We start from the raw sequence: 21,348 nt of genomic DNA, 5'->3' as shown, positions 1-21,348 counted from the left end.
AAGAGCAATCCAGCTAGTCCCACTTCTCCACCCTTTCCCCAAAGCCCTGAAATTTTTTTTCGTTCAAGTACTTATCCAATTCCCTTTTGAAAGCCATGATTGAATCCGCCTCCACCACCCTTTCAGGCAATGCATTTCAGATCATAACCACTCACTGCGTAAAAAAAGTTTTTTTTCATGTCGCCTTTGGTTCTTTTGCCAATTACCATAAATCTGTGTCCTCTGGTTCTTGACCCTTCTGCCAATGGGAACAGTTTCTCTATCCTGTCTAGACTCCATGATTTTCAACACCCAAATCTCCTCTCAACCTTTTCTGCTCTAAGGAAAATCCCAGCTTCTCCAGTCTATCCACGTAACTGAAGTCCCTCATCCCTGGAACCATTCTAGTAAATCTTTTTTGCACCCTCTATAATGCCTTCCCATCCTTCCTAAAGTGCGGTGCCCAGAATTGGACACAATGCTCCCAGTTGTGGCCGAACCAGTGTTTTACAAAGGTTCATCATAACTCCCTTACTTTTGTACTCTATGCCTCTATTTATAAAGCCAAGGATCCCATATGCTTTTTTAACCGCTTTCTCAACCTGCCCTGCCACCTTCAGCGATTTGTGCACATATACCCCCGGGTCTCTCTGTTCCTGCACCCTCTTTAGAATTGTACCCTTTATTTATATTGCCTCTCCTCTTTTCCTACCAAAATGTATCACTTCGCACTTCTCTGCGTTAAATTTCATCTGCCACGCGTCTGCCCATTCCACCAAGCCAGTCTGTCCTCTTGAAGTCTATCACTATCCTCCTCATTGTTCACTACACTTCCAAGTTTTGTGTCATCTGCAAATTTTGAAATTGTGCCTTGTACACCCAAGTCCAAGTCATTAATACATATCAAGAAAAGCAGTGGTCCTAGTACCGACCCCAGGGGAGCACCACTGTATACCTTCCTCCAGTCCGAAAAACAACCGTTCACCGTATTAAGGGATGTGGGGCTATGGCGGGTATATGCAGTTAGGTCACAGATCAGCCATGATCTTTTAATGGCGGAACAGGCTCAAGTGACTAAATGGCCTACTCCAGTTCCTATCTTCCTATGTTCCTGTGTCATTTTCTTGAAACACCTTCCCTTTAGTGCCCCACCACACTATTGTACATCCCATGTTTTTTGAGGGAGAGGGGATCTTATAAATGGACAAAATTAAACAGAATTGGAGAAAAATCCTTGCATAAGATCTTCGTTAAGATTAATTAGGTAAGAGGTATAAAGGAACTAAAAAGCTACATTTTTCAACTAGATTTGGCCTGCTTTGACTAGATTTGAAAGTAACCAATTCATACAGATTTGACTGTATTTGATTATGGAAGTTAATTCTCAGATCTTTCCGTGGAGGAGATGGTGGCATGTAGCACAAGAGGTTGAAAATATAAGTAATTTACTGTCCTTTTTCTCATTTCCGCAGCTGAGTTTGCTACATACTTGAACTTCTGCCGCTCTCTGCGTTTTGATGACAAACCAGACTACTCCTACTTGAGGCAATTATTTCGTAATCTCTTCCACCGTCAAGGCTTCTCCTATGACTATGTCTTTGACTGGAACATGCTCAAATTTGTAAGTTACTTTGTGTTTAATGCTGTGGTGTGGCAGAAGCGTGTTCTGTATATATCATAAATTTAAAAACAAGATATAAAGTTCTAATGGAAAAATAAAACTGAAATGTACTCCAGTGCTTGTTAATAACCTGTTTGCCAAATATTGTAAACCCGATCGGGGATGATTCTTCAAATACTTAAAATTCTTTAAGATTATTCATGTCAGGCCTGGTTCATTGGAAGCACTCTGATCTCTGGGTCAAGAGGGTTGTAGGTTGAGTCCCATTCCAGAATTTTAACGTTTAATCTGGGTTAATACCCTAGTGAGTGCTGAGGGAGTTCTACCTTATCAGAAGTAATGTTCATCTGAACCATCGGAACATAGAGCCTTGTCCTGTTCTGGTTCAGATAAATTTTAAAGATCCCTTGGCACTACTTGAAGAAGAGCAGTGTATTCTGGTATCCTGGTCATGATTGTTTGTGGGTTCTTGCTCTGCAGGGAATAACTGCCATTTTTGCCTGCATAAGTCATAGAATTGTAGACATTGCAGTGCAAAAGAAGGCCATTCAGCCAGCTGTGCTAATGCTAGCTCCTTAACTGAGCTATCTGCACTAATCTCCTTTCCTCATTCTTTTATATTACTTTTCAATTATCCAATTCTCTTTTAAAATTATCTTAGCAATAACTTTTGGTAAATCATTCCATTCTCTAATACCCTCTGTGAAAAAATGTTTAACTTCCCCCTTTTTCATTCACCTTTGAACCTGAGTGACATATGTCCCCATTGTTACATATTTAACAACCAGTTTTACTCTCTCAAAACCTTTCATTATGAAGATCTTTACTGAATCAACTTTTTCTGTTCTAGTGGGAAAAAAAAGCACCAATTTCTCAATGGAAGAAATCTCATCTGCAGCTTTTGCAGAACTTGTGATTCAAAAGTGTTCAATTTCAAATGTCCTGAATGCAGTTTGTACGACCAGCCCAACTAGGAGCATTCGTTGCTGAATTAGTGTCTCAAACCTGACTGTTCTTGATTTAAGCCTGTTACACCTGTGAACGGTATCACAGAACATCCTCTGATCTGTTTATATGGGAGACTGAAAAATCATCCCTGTCATAAGTTGTGTGTCTTCAGTTAAATATCTTCAGCATATTGTTCAGTAACATAGGGATCATGCCGAATAAGTCGTACCTCAGAATATTTAGTTGTTTACAATTGATTCAGTTAAAGAAAATGATTGATGTAGTTTTTGCAGGAATGTGCCTCAAATAAGGTTATTCTCCTCGGATCATTTCAGGGGGCCAGCAGAGCAGCAGAGGATGATCGTGAACGGAGAGAACGTGAGGAAAGAATGAGGCACGGTCGAAATCCGGCAGCACGTGGGTTGCCCTCAACTGCTTCTGGAAGGCTGAGAGGAAATCAAGAAGTGGCACCACAGACACCTCTCACACCCACGTCCCACACTGGTAAGATATAACTATTAATTGAATTTACTTAACAGAACTTATTCCTAAGAACAGGTGTTCTCTGAATGTCTGGTTGAGTCATGAGGTGTGTGATATGGCAGGACATGAGCCTGAATTTGTTTTTGCCCAGCTCCATTTTTATTTAGAAAGTAAACTAAAGTTTGTGGTAGCATTGCATGTTGCTTTCAGTGCATATATCATTCCTGTTGAGTTCCATAATCATAAGAAATAAAGGAAATGAGTTAGAAGCACAAATTCAGCATAAAGGGCACTAAGGAACAGCAAAGGATACAAGACTCTGGCAAGAGTTGACTAGAGACCTCCTCATAGTGGTAGCCTAGTATAGGGATATATAAATACGGAGATCAGGGAAGCATGCAGCAGAAACAAAAGTACTTCATTGGCCGTAAAGCACTTTGTGATAAGCACTATATAAATGCAAGTTCTTGCTTTTCAAGCAGCCTCTAATTGTCTCACCGAATTATCTCCTGTGTTTTAATTGTTAGAATAGTCTGTATCACCTTTTATGTTTACAGTTAAAGATATAAATATTCTAATTACTAACACATACAGCTTTCCTCATTTTAATTTTTTTCAAAAACAAATGAGTTCAATTTTCAAAGCTCCAATAATCACCCGTGTTTTATTGATAGTAATTAGAGTGGTGACATTTTCTTATAGCTATGAGAAAGATAGAGATACACGACCAGAAATTTATATGCTAACAGTGATCCCGTAGAAAGTCACAAGCAGTGTTGCCACATATGGGAATCCTCCTTCCACAACTTGTCCTGTTAGGCATATGCCCTGTTTCACCTTTCACTGGTGACAGACAACTGGAATCTACCAGTGAACCCCACGTCAGATTGAACCTCCAGTTGAGGCAAACCTCAGCTCTGCCTTCCACAGTCTTGCCAAACCCTAGATTCCCCCTTCACAGTAATGCCAGATGAAAGGACCTTCATGCTGTCAACCTTCAACAGCTCCATTGCAGTTGTCAACTTCCAGGACCCTCATTCCAGTTGTGTCAAACCCCGGAATCATCCCCCCCCCCCTGCTACCAAAGCACAGGACTATACCCAAGTGCAGCTAAATCCTATTCGGCATCCCCAGTACTGGTAAATAACAGATATTTACCTCCAATTGGTGCATCTTGCCTACTGTTGTACACCACCACTGGCAGCAAAATGTAATAACAAGTTTACATAGGCAGTTTGTGCCATAAATGTGGATATAGGAACTTCTAATGGAAAATAGTTGAAGAAGTGTGCGCAGATGTAAGATTTTTAATACACACTAAACTTACTCCTAGTTTTTAGAAATAAATGGAGCATTCCCAAGCCTGCCATTGCTTAAACAGATCAAGATCAGATTAATTGGCCTGGCTGTGCACAACCAGATCAGGTGGTATCACAAAGCTGTACCATTGCTGCCTTTTCTTGAACAAAACTGTTTACTACTCCCAAGATCATTGTTGAGAGGAAAAACAACTCCAAACTCCTCTTCTGCAGAGGCTCTTAGATCTTTCTCTTTCACATCCCTCATTCTCACCTCAGACTCTTAGTGTGCGGAGCTCATGTCCAAAATCAAAGCAGTACTTTTTCAAGTGGAACACATGGCCTTGCTACCTTTTCATCTCTCCCACTACTCCATATTCCGACCTGGCTTCTACCTCGCCCACAACACTGAAATTCCATTAGTGACCGTCACAGATTAAATCTTGTGTGGCTTGCAATTGTAACTTTCTCCTCGTCCTCTTAAATCTCTCTGCAGCCTTCAACAGCATCGACCAATCCATCCTCTTGACTGGGATCAAAACTGGGACTGGTTTTAACTGACTTTTTGACTTTTATTCTTCAGCTAATACGTCTCCACGCCCTGTGTCTGGCATGGAACGGGAGCGGAAAGTGAGCATGAGGTTACATCGTGGTGCTCCTGTTAATGTTTCCTCAACAGATTTGACCGGACGTCAGGACACATCACGAATGTCAACATCTCAGGTATAATCAGTACAAAACATTAAACTACGCATGATACATTTCCTAAATTTGATGCACTGTGGAGAATATTTTTAATGATTCTGGGGGTTTTTAAACCATGTTTTGGCCAGCTTGATGCAAAAAAAAACTTGAAATAAAAAGCTGGTATCAGTAAAAGTGACCATGAAGCCGTCAGATTGTCGTGAAAACCCAACTGGTTCACTAATGTCCTTTAGGGAAGGAAACCTGCTGTCCTTACCCAGTCTGGCCTATACGTGACGCCAGTCCCACATCAATATGGTTGACTTTTAACTGCCCTTTGAAGTAGCCTAGCACGCCACACAATTGTACAGGGCAACTGGGGATAGGTAATAAATGCTGGCCTTGCCAGTGACATCCACACCCTGAGAGTGAATAAAATCTACCATAGAAAAGATTACAGCTCAAAGAACAACCAGGTGCCCATTCTGATCCCACCTTCCAGCACCCGGTCCGCAGCGGGTACTTTTTAAAAGAGTTGAGGGTCCCTGCCTCCACCACCAATTCGGGCAGCGCATTCCATACACCCACCACCCCATGTGTAAAAAGTTTTTCCTCATGTCCCCTCTAATCCTTCCGTCAATCAGCTTAAATCTGTGTCCTCTAGTTCTTGAACACTCCACTAGGGGAAACAGGTACTTCTTGTCTACTCTATCTGGGTCCCTCATAATTTTGTACACCTCAATCAAGTCACCCCTCAGCCTCCTCTGCTCCAAGGAAAACAACCCCAGCCTATCCAATCTCTCCTCGTCGCTGCAATTTTCAAGCCCTGGCAACATTCTTGTAAATTTTCTCTGCACTCTGTCCAGAGCAATTACGTCCTTCCTGTAATGTGGTGACCAGAACTCTGCACAATACTCCAGCTGTGGCCATACCAGCATTTTATACAGTTCCATCGTTTTATCCCTGCTTTTGTATTCTATACCTCTGCTCAAACCTGATGCAAAAACTTGATGTTTTGGAGACATTTAAAGATGCTTTTTTTGTGTTTTATTTTGTTTCAGCGATTTTCTACGCCCCAAAGGTGGTGACGGCTCATGTTGGGATGTAGTTTCATGGGTCCTGGCAACCCTCTAGTATTATTCTCAAGTTATAGTCCAACAATTTTATTTTAAAATCACAAGCTTTCGGAGATTATCCCCTTCGAAAGCTTGTGATTTTAAAATAAAATTGTTGGACTATAACCTGGTGTTGTAAGATTCCTTACATTTGTCCACCCCAGTCCATCACCGGCATCTCCACATCACTCTCAAGTTGCCATTCTTTTGTGAGCCACGGTGGTGACGGTCAAATTTATCACAGTTATGTCAGCACCCACCACCACACCCATACAATTACTTGGAGGAAAGAAGATTAGCTTCCAGTAGGGGTGCTCTGGATAGTGACCAGGAGCCAAAATTGGCTGAAATTGACCCGTAGATCAATGGGAGAGAGATGTTGAAGCTTCCAGCTGATAGCACACTATTCGAGTCCACAGTGATCCCTGTTATATTACCCCTTTGGTTTTCTCTCTCTGGTGACCATCAATCATCAAAAATATTTTCTAAATATTTAAGGCATTATGACTAGATTATGAAAAACATTGTGATCAATTGACCTTGTATTGGGTGTTCTCATTTTAGGAATTGTTTGTCAGGAATGGTAAAAACTGAATAGCTAGTTCCTAAAGAGCCAAGTGGTTAGATATACATGTTAATTATCTGATGATTCCATTTAGATTAGAACTTCAAAAAAAGATTAACTGAGATCAGGCCTAGGAATATTACAATAGAATTTAACTATGATCTGTGATGTGATTAAATCCATTGCTTCTTTTACAATATTCCTGTTCTTTCAGTAGATCCATATTTCTTTTATTTTTAAACCTTTCCCCATGGCCAAATAAAGCTTCCAGTGTGTATAACTGCAATCGTACCGTCATTCCTACCTGCAACTTGACTATTAATACTGGACCAATATTTAGATCTTTGTTGTCCTGAAACCAGTAGTTTCATTACCTGCTATAACAGGTATCTGCTATTGACTGATCATTCTTCTGACCAACAAGGAAATGCCCAGCACCAGTTTAATTATCCTTTCTGACTTAATTTTTCCTCTAAATTTTCAGCTCAAGTATGGATTTTGTTGAATTATGTGTATAAATACCTACATGTATCCATCAACTATTGATGTCCCATGACTTGACAAGCTGTGGCAGGATATTTTTAAACCCCTTTTAAATTATTTTCAAAACCATCTGGTAGGTAGTACGTTGTGAAAGGTTTATCAAAGCAACAAAAAAGGTATGTCACATCAGCCCCTATTAACCTTTCCAGTGCATTTATTATGTTCTTTAATCATCTTTATTAGCTTTGTTGTGGTGACCATGGTTAACGTGTGAAATATCAAACCTTATAGAGGCAGCAATTAGTTTTAAATTCTGTATAAATGGATGGTAGTTGTTCCAATTCCTCTTTGTGTGAAGCTTTTAACATTAATTTTTTTTTAATTCATCATTTTATGAACCATCATCCTTTCTGAAGGTTCTACATTTGTTTAGACTGAATTGAACAGCAGCTAAAAATATTGGTACTGCTCAATAACAAGAGTTAAAAAGAATAACTCATTGCAGTGACTAATTGCAAGACTTTTCACTTGTGTATCAGATCCATATAAACTCACTCGCACCTGCATCACTGATTGAAGAGTTTTGTCAAAATTTTGTACTTTTGAAAAAGTGCCTATATTCAGCACTCCTTACCCAGTCATCCTATGCATACTCAAAGTACTTGGGCTTTGTACAACTTGGATGTAAGTGTTCACAGCTCTCAATGGGCAAAGTAATCAAAATCGGTTTCTATTTCCTCCCCACGTGCACATGCACAGTATGTGTGTGTAGTGGTTCATCACAAAATGGTTAACATTATTATTTTGAGGAAAAGTATATAAAGAGAGAATGAAGCCCTTGTCACAGTATCCTTAATATCACTTGCTTGTTTGGCAGACCAAAAATGAAAGCATCAGATATCCACTGTCTGTATTCAATCTGATCATAATGAAATTGCTATAAAATGTGACTGACATGTTTTGAAATAAAAGGATGTTGATGAATTCAAGAACATTAGCTGGTGAGAGGCAGTAAAGGAAATGAGCGAGAAGAATATTTTATTTTTGGTGAACCGTTGGTTTTAACTTGAAGATACAATATTCAAAATGAAGCTATTCAGACAAAGGGCAAAGGTCTCAGTTGTTTGCTTAATGTCTTAATAAGGAAGTGGTAGGTTGATGGTTGTGCATGCAGGTTAATGATGAAAGGGAAATTGGCTTATCTGAGTAGTAAGTTTCTTAAATCCTTCCTTCCTTCCCTTTTTCCCTGTACTCTGTTTACAACAAAAACCCTTTTAAAGCAGGAAGTGGTTGAACACAAGAAAAGTCAAGGATGAGAAAATGCTGTACACCCATCAAAGATGAACCTTAAGTAATGTCATATCTTGCATTCCTCCAAAAGCCCACATCACTAATTCCAAGCACATATCCACCCACAGATTTCAGGATGGATGTGGTTTGAGAACTCAGCTGACACTAGTAATGAGCATGTTAAATTTTCCATTTTGTGTAACACCTGGTTAGGGGAGAGGAACCTGGGCTGCAAATGGATTCACTGTGGAGCACCAAAAGAAAATCAGACATGCTTTGTAGCCCTTCTACAAACTGCAGCAACGCTCTTCAAAATAAAAAACATCAATGGTTAGACTGAATTGTGCAGCCTTCCCTGAGTAATGACAGTGTACTTTGGTTAAAAGTTACAGAATGTCACTTCTGACATATTTATGAATGGGAGAAAGAAACTGTTTAAATGGATGTATTCTATTGCTGCATATGGCAGAGGAGGATGTACTCCATGTTGCCAACTCTCCCAGCTGGCAACACATAACGAGAGGTTGGAGTTAATTGCCCAGCCACCCCCCACCCTCTCAAAAAAAAAAATCTCAAATGTAACTTGTCTTTAGAAGTTTGAGTGTTGGAAGTAAATAGCAATTGCGTATCATGTGATTTTCCCTTACAGATGTTTCTGGATGAATTACGATGGAGGTTATGAGGATGCATTATTGGTAATTGTAAAAGTGAGATTATAGTCCATCGGCTCCAAAAATAATTTTTGTTAAAATAATCCACACCTACTGTGACCATTTATAATTTCTAGTGTGATAGCAGTCACACCGTCCTAGTAATTTAAATTTTCAGACAATTACTTGTGTTCTTTTTTCAAGGAGACTTATTAATTAAATGAACAGACTAAGAAAAGACTCCGTTAAAAGCAAACTTCATTGTAAAAACGCAAAAGTCACTAACTGTATTTGTGAATAACGTTGGTTACAAAAGGAATTTTACACTAGTCTTTACTTGAAGAATACAACTTGCAATTGCTTTCCTCCCCACCTGTGTACTGGTCACTGTTGTGGAGGGCCAGGCTACCGTTTACCTTACACTTGAAACCTGCTGAATATCTGAGGTTTTCAATTTGCAGTATCTGGATTATTTTGATGAAAATAGAAAAGTTGCATTGCAGCAATTCTAGATTTGCATTAGACGGGCTGGTTTGGCTTTTGGTATAACTAGCGTGCTCCATTTGTGTATACGGTGGTGATCTGTGCTTCAGTGAGAGTCGAGTCTGCTTTTGATCTGTGCTTCAGTAAGGGTTGAGTCTGCTTGCAGCATTCACACTATGCAATGCTGAAATGGGTTTCTGAATGTAAGTGAACAAAATGAGAGCGCTTTGTATATAATTGCAGGTGGAATTAGCTCAGACTGTGGCTGACCTGACCATGTCAGCTTCGGGTAAAGTGAGATTCATTTGCTTTCCATAAACATTTTGGGGTTACTTGGCTTGTACGTGCTGGGAAATATTTTTCACGGCCTATTTTAAAAACTTAAGATTTTGGATTGCAATTACTAACTGTCTCAATTTTGTTAATGTCGGTTTATTCTGCCTCCTATACCCAACAGTTTGAGTTTCACCATACTTCTTTCAAGACACCAGAAATCAAGTATTAAATGTTTACATCTAATATGGTTGAAAACCTTTAATCGGGACATTTTGGCAGAAATTAAATGGCTTCATTTATCAAATAATATTGTTCCTTGGGAGATATTCTCAGAAAGGAATAACTCCATAAATAAAATCATCGTGCCGTCTAACCTGACAATGTTTTAATTGCTTTATAAAGTTGAAGACAGACACTTTAAAATATAGTTCCTGCATACTATGTGGTAACAGAACATAGTTAGCACATAGTATGTGGTAACAGAAGGATGTATTTATCATCAAACAACTTGAGGTGATACTGTGCTGCTGCAGTACCATATGTTGCACATAAGTGTTGGACTTCGCTCCTGGACAGTTTGTACCCTTCATCTAGTCTTCACTGTTGAGCTCCACTTGACGCTGAAGTTTTACTTTAATAAAATCTAAGTCTTTTACAGATGTGTATTAACAATACTGTTACTTCTCCTCAAATCCTTTTACCTTGCGTTACCCCATTATCTAATCTGATGCGTTCTTATTCCTTTTTTGACTTTTCTATAACTTTCTTTACTTTCTTCCCATAAACTTGCAAGTTTTGGGCCGTGCCAAATTATATGGAGCACCTATTCAAGATGTTTTGGACAGCTCTAGGTCCAGTAGTGTACAACAAGAAGTTGCATTTATAGAGTGCCTTTAAGGAGACATTAGGACAGGTGACCAAACGCTTGGTCAAAGAGGTACGTTGTAAGGAGCATCTTAAAGGAGGGGAGAGAGGCACGGGGGTCGGGGGTTAGGAAATTAATTCCAGAGCTAAGGGCCCAGACAACTGAGGGCACGGCCACCAGTGGTGAATGAATTTTTGGAGGGTTGTCGGGCTGGAGGAGGTTATAGAGATAGGATGGAGCGAGACCATGGAGGGATTTGAACATAAAGATGAGAATTTTAATTTTGTGGTGTTGGACCGGGAGCCACTGTAGATCAGTGAACACGGGTGTTGAGTGAATGAGGTGGTGCAGGATGGGATATGGGCAGCAGAGTTTTGGATGAGCTCAAGGGTGGAAGATGGAAGGCCGGCTTGGCGAGCATTAGAATAGTCAAGGCTGGAGGTAATAAAAGCATGAGGGTTTCTGCAGCTGATAGGCTAAGGCTGGGGCAGATACGGGCAATATTACAGAGCTGGAAGCAGGCGGTCTTAGCGATGGAGAGGGTATGGGGTCAGAAGCGCAGCTCAGGGTCTAATAGGATGCCGAGGTTGCGAACAGTCTGTTTCAGCCTGTGACAGTTGCCAGGCAGAGGGATGGAATCGAAGGCTAGGTAACAGAGTTTGTTGTGAGGGCTGTAGACAATGGCTTTGTTCTTCCCAATGTTTAATTGGATGAAATTTCTGCTCATTCAATACTGGACGTTGGTCAAGCAACCTGAGAACACAGGCAGTGAAGGGGTCGAGCGTAGTTGGTGGTGATGTAGAGCTGGGTGTCGTCAGTGTACATGTGGAACCTGACGTGTTTTTGGATTATATCGCCGCGGGGCAGATGAGAAAGTTGAGATGGCGAAGTATAGCTTTTAAAAGTATTCACATCTCTTTATAGTCATAATTAAATACCAGTGCTACTTGATTTGGACTTTGTGGTAACACCTGGCTATACTGCCAAGTGGGGAGTGCATTTTCATAAACTTGCTTCAATTTTGTGGGGAATAAAAGGAGGGAAGGAAATGTCGGCTACTACTTGTGCTGCAATAAGATGTTGTGGTCTTGGTGTACCATTGGTTCAGCATGCTGTAAAGGAGTTTATAAACTGCCAGCAAACTCATTTGAAAAAAGTTGTGTGGAATCATGCTTGAGGATGTAATGGGAGATAAAATGTGAATTTTATGCACGTTGCATCCATGAGTAGGACATGTATACGGCTTTTGAATCTTCACTATGATACTTTTATGCAATCAAAGAGATGACTAGAGAAGATGCTCTTGAAGTGACCAGCTTTATTTAGTATATGAAAACCAGTTGATTTCTGAAAATTCAGCCCTACGATCTCAATTAGAATGTTGCCTTTTACAACGCTCTGGTGGATTGTTCTTAAGAGTCCATGGCTCAAATCCTTTCAGATGCCAATTTGCACTACTTAGGGCATGGACTGGGTTGTCCAAGCTCTTACTGATCCATTGGTTCATTGAACTGTGGACTAAAAGATGGAACCTGTTATTTACCAATAAATTCTGGATGATGTGCAATTTCAAGCTCTGTATTATGTCCAACTTGCTGTACAGAGCATTACAACTCATTGTTAACGATGGTTTTTTTGTGGGTAGTGGCATAGATTACAAATGGTTGTCTTTTCCCCCATCTCAGAATAGCCTCCCCTTCGAGCATCATGGCATGTAGCTGGTCCACACGCATTGAAGGCAGCATTGGGTGAGTTTATCTCAATCCCATCTCACTGAATTAGAAGAGAGAGAGGATGGTAGGGTTTAAAGCACATTGTGTAGGGATCAAATATCTAATCAGTACCATAAAGTGCCATGAAATTCCCCACTAATAATTACATTCCACTTGCAAGATCTTTCTCATGATTCCTTTTGTTTCAGGTTAAATATTGATGTCTCAGCCTTTGTGTAGAGGTACACAGATATAAGTGCAAAGAACACCAATGCTTTGTTCACACTCAGCTTGTGTAGTCTGTACAGTCTGGATCAATATAAATTTGTATTCACATTGCACGAGAAAGGAGGACGGCATTGACAGTATTGGAATCTTCAGCTCCTTTTACAGTGAAGCTGTATGTTAAATATTGGTTCTGAATTTACAACAGCTTCAAAAATGTAACCACTCAAAGCCAATTCAAAACTAGCTCTGCAGCAACTGGCCATTGATAGACTCGTGTAAACCATCTCTACCATACTACTTACCCAAAATGTACCGCAGAGCATGTCACACTTTCTAAGACAGTGCGAGAGTGGTCATACTTGACCTACTTTGTAATGAATTCTCGATCCGATTCGGCCCAGCAGGCTTTGGAATATATGTGAACGTATAGTATCCAGCACAATAATGACTGTAGCGTATGCAATTGTACCAGTGTGGATGTAGCATTAGAAGGCACCAGTCTGAATGTAGGCTGAGAAATCAATATAAATTGCTGGTTATTTGGATTAATATGTATGCATATATAAAACCATATAAGTAAAACCTTGCGGGTTAGGGAATAGGGCAAGACTGTGCTTCATTTTTACATTACAGGTCTGTGTTTAAGAAAAAAACCTCAAAGCATGGATATTGAAAGTGGTTCACGGTTTCCATGCTAAAAATGGAACATCAGGTGGATTTTAGTTTTTATATTGCCTGGAATTTTTCCCCAATCACTTGCTGCAGCTCTTCATCCTGCTTGTAATCTCTTTTCCCCCAGATTGCACCCTGGCTGCTGTAGTTCCTTGGAGCCGTAGTTTGCATTTTCCAGTTTGAGTTAGTGTAGAGCACTTCTGCAGTGATACTTGATCTTTGTGAGTTTTGGCTTGATTTCCATTTAGTCTGCTTGTGAAGTCTTGTTGCATGGTGTTCTGCTTTGTTAATGCTACTGCCTAGTTCACTTTCTGCATGGGAGATTTGCAGTGTTGCAACATTTTTGCTTTAAAAAGGAAATTGGAGGAAGAGGAGATATGTTAATTAGAGAGAGATTCCTGTGCAACCATTTGAATGCCACTGGTTCAGTAAGTGAATAGATATATAAAGGATCTGTAGCATACTGTTGTGATAGATCATGGTCTAATGTTTAAAGCCATTAAACAAACCAACGGAAAAGAGGATGGTAGCAGCTGGTATTCAGTGTTGATGGCACCCATCTCCAGCAAGAGGCAATGCACAAAGCTGTGTTTCATATTTGGAGTGTTAATTTTTTATCCAATGTTCTTCTCTATGAACTGCTTAAGAGCTATACAACAAAAAACAACTTTCACCTATACTGCTCCCTTTCATTTGTATTTTTTCACCATATTGTCATCATTACAGTGTATTGGAGGTGTGTATCAGCCAATTCAGTTGCACTTTAAGCTGCAACCTACCAATTGATCTGCTTAACACACCTGCAAATCAGTCTGAATACAGAGAAGAAGTGTATGTGGCTGACTTGGGGTTAGGATCATAATGGCCAAATATACCTGGACAAGTACAGAAAGTAATCAAAAAGGCTAATGGAATGCTGGCCTTTATATCTAGAGGACTAGAATACATGGGGGTAGAAGTTATGCTACAGCTATACAAAGACCTGGTTAGACCACACCTGGACTACTGTGTTCAGTTCTGGGCACTGCACCGTAGGAAGGATGTATTGGTCTTAGAATGCGTGCAGCGTTGATTTACTAGAATGATATCTGGACTCCAAGGGTTAAATTACGAGGAGATCACACAAACTAGGGTCATATTCCCTGGAATTTGGAAGATTATGGGGTGATTTGATTGAAGTTTTCAAGATATTATGGGGAACTGATAGGGTAGATAGAAAGAAACTATTTCTGTTGGTTGGGGAGTCTAGGGCTAGGGGACCTAGACTAAAAATTAGAACCAGAACTTTCAGGAGTGAAGTTAGAAAACATTTCTACAAGTAGAGGGTGGTAGAAGTTTGGAACACTCTTCCGCAAACGGCAGTTGATGCTAGCTCAATTGTTAATTTTAAATCTGAGATTGGTTAACAAAAATCTATCAAAGGTATTAAGGGATATGGGGCTGCGACAGGTATATGGAATTAGGTCACAGATCAGCCATGATCTCATTGAATGGCATAACAGGCTCGAGGGGCGAAACAGCCTACTCATGTTCCTATGAGGCTGGGGTCACCCTCTACATCTGTAACATTTGGGCTATTCCAAATTCGAATGTACACTTCGCTAAAATAAAAACTCTTGTATGCTTTTTCTTAATAAGTTTACTTAAATACTGAACAAAACTAAAAACATTGCATTATGGTTTGATCTTTACAAAGTAAGTGTTGCTGAATAAACTAAATATTTTAATAGAGGACCCTTTTTGCAATAAGAAAAAAAGAAAATTCAAGTTTAATATTTCACCTCCAGATTCTGCAAATGAACATGTTGCCACAAAGTGATAAGATGTGTAGCCAAGGCACTGTTTCGTATAGTTTTCATTGAGATGACTGGAAATTTTGACTAATCATTGCATTGTCATGGCTGTCACAAATTACTTTATACCACAGGAAACATTAAATGCTCGTCAAAGACTGAAATGCTTTTTTGTCAAAAGTAAAGGGGAGCATGTCATTGTATTTTCCTGTGGGTCTGCATTTATGTATTCTTCATGCTTTAAGGCTGAAGACTATTTCAATAGGTGGTCTATTAGTGATTTTGCTGCAATGCGTATTAGATGAATACACGTCACACCTGAGAAATCCTAAATTTAGTGTATGTCAAAATACAGTAATTACAACGTTGAGAATAAATTATCTTGTCATAAAGGTGTGAATCTTCAGTAAACTTGGAGAATTCGTGCTTTTACCTTTGGGGAAATCAGTAGTTTTTTAATATTGTATTAAAGGCCTTTGTCATGTGTTACCAATGGCAACATTTTACTGGATGGTGCCATTTAAAGGACCATAACTTCAACCATAAAGTTAGCCACTTTAAATTCAGAAAAACATTAAGTTGCTTGTAATTTCAATGTAAAATATTCAGTTGAAATTTCAAAGTAAACTTAAAGTGTAGATAGTTCATCAATTGAATTTTAAATGCTCCACATCCAATATCTGAGTGGATTTTGGTCTGTTCAGCTGTGACCAGCTTCATTGATTTTATTCTTGTACTCCTATTGTATAGGATAGGCATGTAGACCCATGCAGTGAACCATATTGCTGCATAAAATAGTGCATTGTGGCTTTTTAAATCATGAGAGGAGTTACTGAAATCAATTTCAGCATAATAACCTAGTATGTTAGAAAGGTAGCTTCATTAAAAGGTAAGAGGGAATCTGGAATGAGTATTTTCTGTTCAAAGTCCTTCCCTCAAGCTTTGTTTCTATTAGGGAACTAGTTTCTATGAAACCGAAGTATTGCTGCTTTGTAAATGAGCCTGGCTTTGAGCAAACAATCTTGGTGTTATTTAGAGCTTCTCTAATAGGTAAAGGCCAGCCTTATTCGCCTTAAGGAATGACAACCCTTTCCGTTGCAAATGACTTGGTATTCCAGCAAAAGAACACTTCCTGCAGAATCAACGATTGGTATTCACAAAGGTCATAAAATAGCTGGTGCACTGGATGATATCTCCTGGTTGAAGCAGGTCTTATGGGACAAACAGCTGCTGTGAGAATTTTTATCAATTTCTAAGGGTTAATTTTTGTGCTTTTTAAGATGACCACTATTGATCCTGGCGATTGAGATGGCTTCAACTTTTTGGCACATCAAATATTGCCTGCCAGATATATTACATAGAGCCTACAGCACAGAAACAGGCCATTCGGCCCAACTTGTCAATGTGGTGTTTATGCTCCACACGCGCTTCCTCCCACCCTTCTTCATCTAACCCTATCAGCATATCCTCCTATTCCTTCCCCCTTCATGTGCTTATCTAGATTCCCCTTAAATGCATCTGCTATCTGCCTCAACTACTCCTTGTGGTAGCGTGTTCCACATTCTTACCACTTGTTGGGTAAAGAAGTTTCTCCTGAATTCCTTATTGGATTTATTAGTGACTATCTTATATTTATGACCTAGTTTTGGACACCCCCACAAGTAGAAACACCTTCTCTATGTCTACCCTATCAGACCCTTTCATTATCTTAAAGACCTCTATCAGGTGCCACCTCAGCCTTCTCTTTTATAGAGAAAAGAGCCCCAGCCTGTTCAACCTTTCCTGATAAGTATACCCTCTCAGTTCTGGTATCATTCTTGTGAATCTTTTTTGCACCTTCTCCAATGCCTCTATATCCTTTTTATAATATGGAGACCAGAACTGTGCACAGTACTCCAAGTGTGGTCTAACTAAAGTTCTATACAAGTTTAACATAACTTCTCTGCTTTTCAATTCTATGCCTCTAGAAATGAACCCCAGTGCTTGGTTTGCTTTTTTTTATGGCCTTATTGACCTGTGTCGCTACTTTGTGACTTGTGTATCTTTACCCCGAGATCCCTTTGCTCCTCTACCCCATTTAGACTCTTATTATCCAAGCAGTATGTGTCCTCCTTATTCTTCCTACCAAAATGTACCACCTCACACTTATCTATATTGAAATTCATTTGTCAATTACACACCCATTCTGCAAGTTTATTAATATCTTCCCATATTTTGTCACATTCTTCCTTGATTTAACTACACCTCCCAATTTGGTGTCGTCCGCAAATTTTGAAATTTTACTTCCAATTCCCGAGTCCAAATCATTAGTGTAATTCTGGACAACAGTGGTCCCAGCACCAATCCCTGGAACACCATTTACTTCCCACTTTTTGCCAGTCTGAGTAGCTACCTTTTAACCCCTACTCTCTTTTCTGTTTTGTAGCCAGCTTGCTATCCATTCTGCTACCTGTCCCCTGACTCCACATGCTCTGACGTTAGACAGGAGCCTACAATGTGGTACCTTATCAAAGGCCTTTTGAAAATCCAAATATATTACATCTACTGCATTACCCATGTCTACTCTTTCTGTTACAGTGGGTGAAATGCAGGTTGAAGCTTCCGCTACCTGTCCCAGTAGCATACCTTAACCTCTGCTTTAATAGCACCCTCCTACATACAATACCGGTGTGAATATTTCCATTTTTTTTTCCACCAGCATGTTTGTGGTTTCTGAATTTATTTGCAAATTAAGCACCAATATTTGCAGAATTATCGGAGGGTAATCTTTTGGTTTGACTTTTGCTCATTAAGAATTGGGTTACGGTGCCTAGACTTATTTCACTTACAAACCATATAGCAGGTAGTGGGGAGACCGTCATCCCATCAGTCTGGGCTGGATTCACATACAGGTCAGAGAAGTGAAGAGATTGTGTTCTCACCCACTGCTCTATCCAGTCCCCAATTTTCTTGGAATTGATTTATTTTTAAGATGCATTTTAAAAATGAATATCTCCTGGCTTGTAATGGTTTGTAACATAGAATTGGTAGAAAGCATTTAAGCAAATATGTTTTTTTTTGGCCGTATACCACTTTATGCAGCTTTCTTGTGTTTGCATTTGTATTACACATTTCCTTAGCAATGTATGTAACTGGTTAGCCATTAACATTGTGAGAAATTTAGTGGTACCTGACATTTGTACGGCACTAATTTATTTTTTGTTTGCTTCTTTGGACAGATCCCAGCCCGGGTGACTTCCAGCGGCCTCCATTCCGCTGTTCCTCGATGAAAATGACTCGCCATGGAGGGCGGACAATGCATGGCTGATGTCCCATTCTAACCTTGAAACTCGTGACCCCCTACAAAGCAAACCGACAAAATGAAGCTCTCAATGCCTTTTACTAAAATGCGGAAGGAAAACTTAAAAAAAAAAAAAAAATTTTTTTTAAGAACACCTTCGCAAAGAGACCTTTTGTCTGACTGCAGTATAAAATACAAGTATAAAAGATTGTGCCCGCTGCTTCAGTAGCAGGGGCTCTAAAGACAGTTTACAGAATTGACCGTAAATAGAATAGATATCGCCATCCCTTCTCCTTCCATGATTGGCATTATGTAGCCTTTTACTACTCTACTGTACAACTGTAGACCTTTACCTGGTTTAAATATTTTGTATCACCCTGCTAAAATTGAAAGCAGCATCGATGTAGATAAGTAGAATGTTGTCCTGCTTTTATGTCTGTGATGCTCTATAGGTTTGAGAATCTGAAATGGAGATTGACTGACTTGAAAAATCCTGTAACACACAGGGTTGGCAGTTAGTGTTTGTGAATTTAAAAGCAGCTGATTTTATTTAAAGCTTTCTCCAGTCTTTTGTATTAAACTTGAGTTTAAAAATGTTCCCATTTTTGGTAGCACACTGTATCAATTAATGTTTTTGGTTTAGTATCTAGGTTGTTTGCACACTTTTAACTTCCACATTTTATTTTTATCATAAAAGCAGAATGATCATTGGTGCCAGTAGCCATTTTGTATCTTGTGAAGAGGCTGGCAACTTACCTGGCAGTAGCAATGTGGAATAAAATGGCAGTGCCAAGGCCTAATAAAAAATGGAGAAAAATGTGACCTTAAAAATCAAAATGTGGAAGAATAAAGTAAGAAGTAAAGCTGTGTTTTGGTGACAGTTATTTTTAAAAATGGAGTGTCTGATTAGTGTTGGTACAGAGTTTACTCTTGGGGTTCCCTGGCCTAAGGAGTTGTTGTGTCTCCATTAATCACTTAGGTGTAGAAAAGCTTTTTAAACAGAGCTGTGAAGGACTTGTACAGTAAAAATGTGAATTCTGCCATTAGCTTATAGGGGCTGATGAATTTTTACATTCCAATGCGCATGCTTCAAAACATATTTCTTGTTTCTTAAAATGTTTACACGTAATGATAGTGAATCCAGCTGGAAGGTTTTTTGAAAGCTAATTGGGATTCAGCCTAAAATGGAATATTATAACATGCTTGCTATAAATATAGCTTCCAGGTAGCACACTGAAGGAATGGAAGAACTATGGCCTAACTCGTAGATGTGTGTGTGTGTTTCATCAAATGCACAGTCTACTTCCTATTTTGTAGCAGCCACACTTGTATCTCACATCAGCTTCTTGGGAAGTAGCATGAAAGGGTATCTGGCTAAATGTCACCAATGCCTTACTGTTGATGCATGCGCACTGACATGTTAAACAGGAGCACAGCTAAAACTGGCGTTATCGCATTAAGATTCTTCCCTTCATTTCAGCAGTCCTGTGGGGGTTTTCTTTTGTAAATGTCTGTGGTTAAATTAATATTTCCCATAAGGTTTATATAGGAAGAACCTTGAGAATCAATCTTTCCTTCCTTCAACCAATTTGTCTAACTGGTGATGCCTCCAAGACATCAGACTTTTCCAATTTTTCTTTCACACAAATGAACCACCGTGACCTTGGGTGGCTGATTTTCCCCTCTGTAGAATGTCTGTGTATATCCTGTGTAATGGTAACAGAATACTGGTAACCTATTTGTATTGCAGCTGTATTTGTGTACTTTAAAAATGTAAATAAATTCATAATGACTTGTATTGGGTTTTCTGTCTTGCTCTAAAATTCAGAGTTGGGGGCATCTTTTAATTAAAGCTTTGGATATTTGAATATTATCAATTTAACTTTAATAAGCTAGACTCCTAATCTTGTCCGGTGTTTACAATTTTATAACATTGGCAGTAGTTTGCTGCGTTGAAGTTTGGAAACAAATGGAGTAGTGTGTACTATGTAAACCCATTGCAATTCAAGCCTCAAGTCTTCTGCATTCTCTAAAGAATTGTCTGGCTAATCAATTTTTATTGGAATAGTGGATAAATTTATAATTGGAACTTGGAACAGATTTATGCAATCTCAAGGAAAAGCCCAGGCTCCCAACACCTAGATACTGCCGCTAACTAACATTTTATCTGCATGACAAGCAGATTGATAGGGAAAATTTTCCAGTTAAAAGTGGGATTAACTACAGAGAGATTGGTGACGGACCATAATTTAAAACTGGTTTTCAGTGTTTTAATATTAAACAAAAAAAATTGCCCATTAATTGACATTATAATTTAACTAATATTTGGATGCTAGTGAGCCCAGTTTCCCCTGACCAGAGTGTATTGTGGAGTCAATTGTCTAATTTGAGTCAACCTAGCCCCGCACTATAGCTGATGTTAGACTAGTGACATTTGTCTCCTGTATATAAGATTTCTGTATCGTGCAAATCATTTTCATAAATATTTTTCTTTAAAAAGGCAGTTTCAAGTTACTTTAAATTTTAATGTGTTTAATAGAATGCAAGAATGTTAATCAGTATCTAGCAGCAATATTAAAATGTCTCATAATTAAATGATAAAATAAGACAAACCAGTTTACAAAAGTACATTTATTGATTAGAAAGACCATCAGATTATCAGTAAAATGGTAACTTCAAAGTTACAAATTGATCAATCAACTAACTACCATGTTGTACATTAGAAGTATTGCTCGTCAATGATCTACAGTGTAGTGTAGCATTTATAGTATGTATATAGTAAATTGAAACAATGTCCACAAATTTAATTCATTGCAAAGACCCATTGTCAGATATTTACTGTATGAACACCTCCCCACACAAGATACTCATATCTTCGGGGGTCTGCTGTATATTAAGATAGCTAACTTAAATACGATGTGGA

The 21,348-nt window shown here is 39.1% G+C and overlaps 1 protein-coding gene across 3 annotated transcripts in view; it reads left to right on the top strand.

Annotated features, from left to right (window-relative positions):
* Window positions 1-20,223, top strand: part of csnk1db (casein kinase 1, delta b) — a 55,587-nt gene extending 35,364 nt beyond the window's left edge. Inside the window, exons 6-10 of one of the 3 annotated variants that reach the window (XM_068004168.1) lie at window positions 1,452-1,600; window positions 2,884-3,052; window positions 4,913-5,052; window positions 9,116-9,161; window positions 18,364-20,223. In XM_068004168.1, the coding sequence (XP_067860269.1) occupies window positions 1,452-1,600; window positions 2,884-3,052; window positions 4,913-5,052; window positions 9,116-9,148 (491 nt within the window). In that variant the 3' untranslated portion in view covers window positions 9,149-9,161; window positions 18,364-20,223. Of the gene's footprint in view, window positions 1-1,451; window positions 1,601-2,883; window positions 3,053-4,912; window positions 5,053-9,115; window positions 9,162-12,425; window positions 12,491-18,363 lie in introns of those variants that run through there. The other 2 variants (XM_068004166.1, XM_068004167.1) reach the window with 2 other exon arrangements.
* Window positions 20,224-21,348: the final 1,125 nt, after the last annotated feature.

Source organism: Heptranchias perlo, chromosome 23 (assembly GCF_035084215.1).
Source record: "Heptranchias perlo isolate sHepPer1 chromosome 23, sHepPer1.hap1, whole genome shotgun sequence".
In the NCBI taxonomy this organism is placed as follows: Eukaryota; Metazoa; Chordata; class Chondrichthyes; order Hexanchiformes; family Hexanchidae; genus Heptranchias; species Heptranchias perlo.
This window is presented reverse-complemented; position numbering and strand designations above follow the sequence as displayed.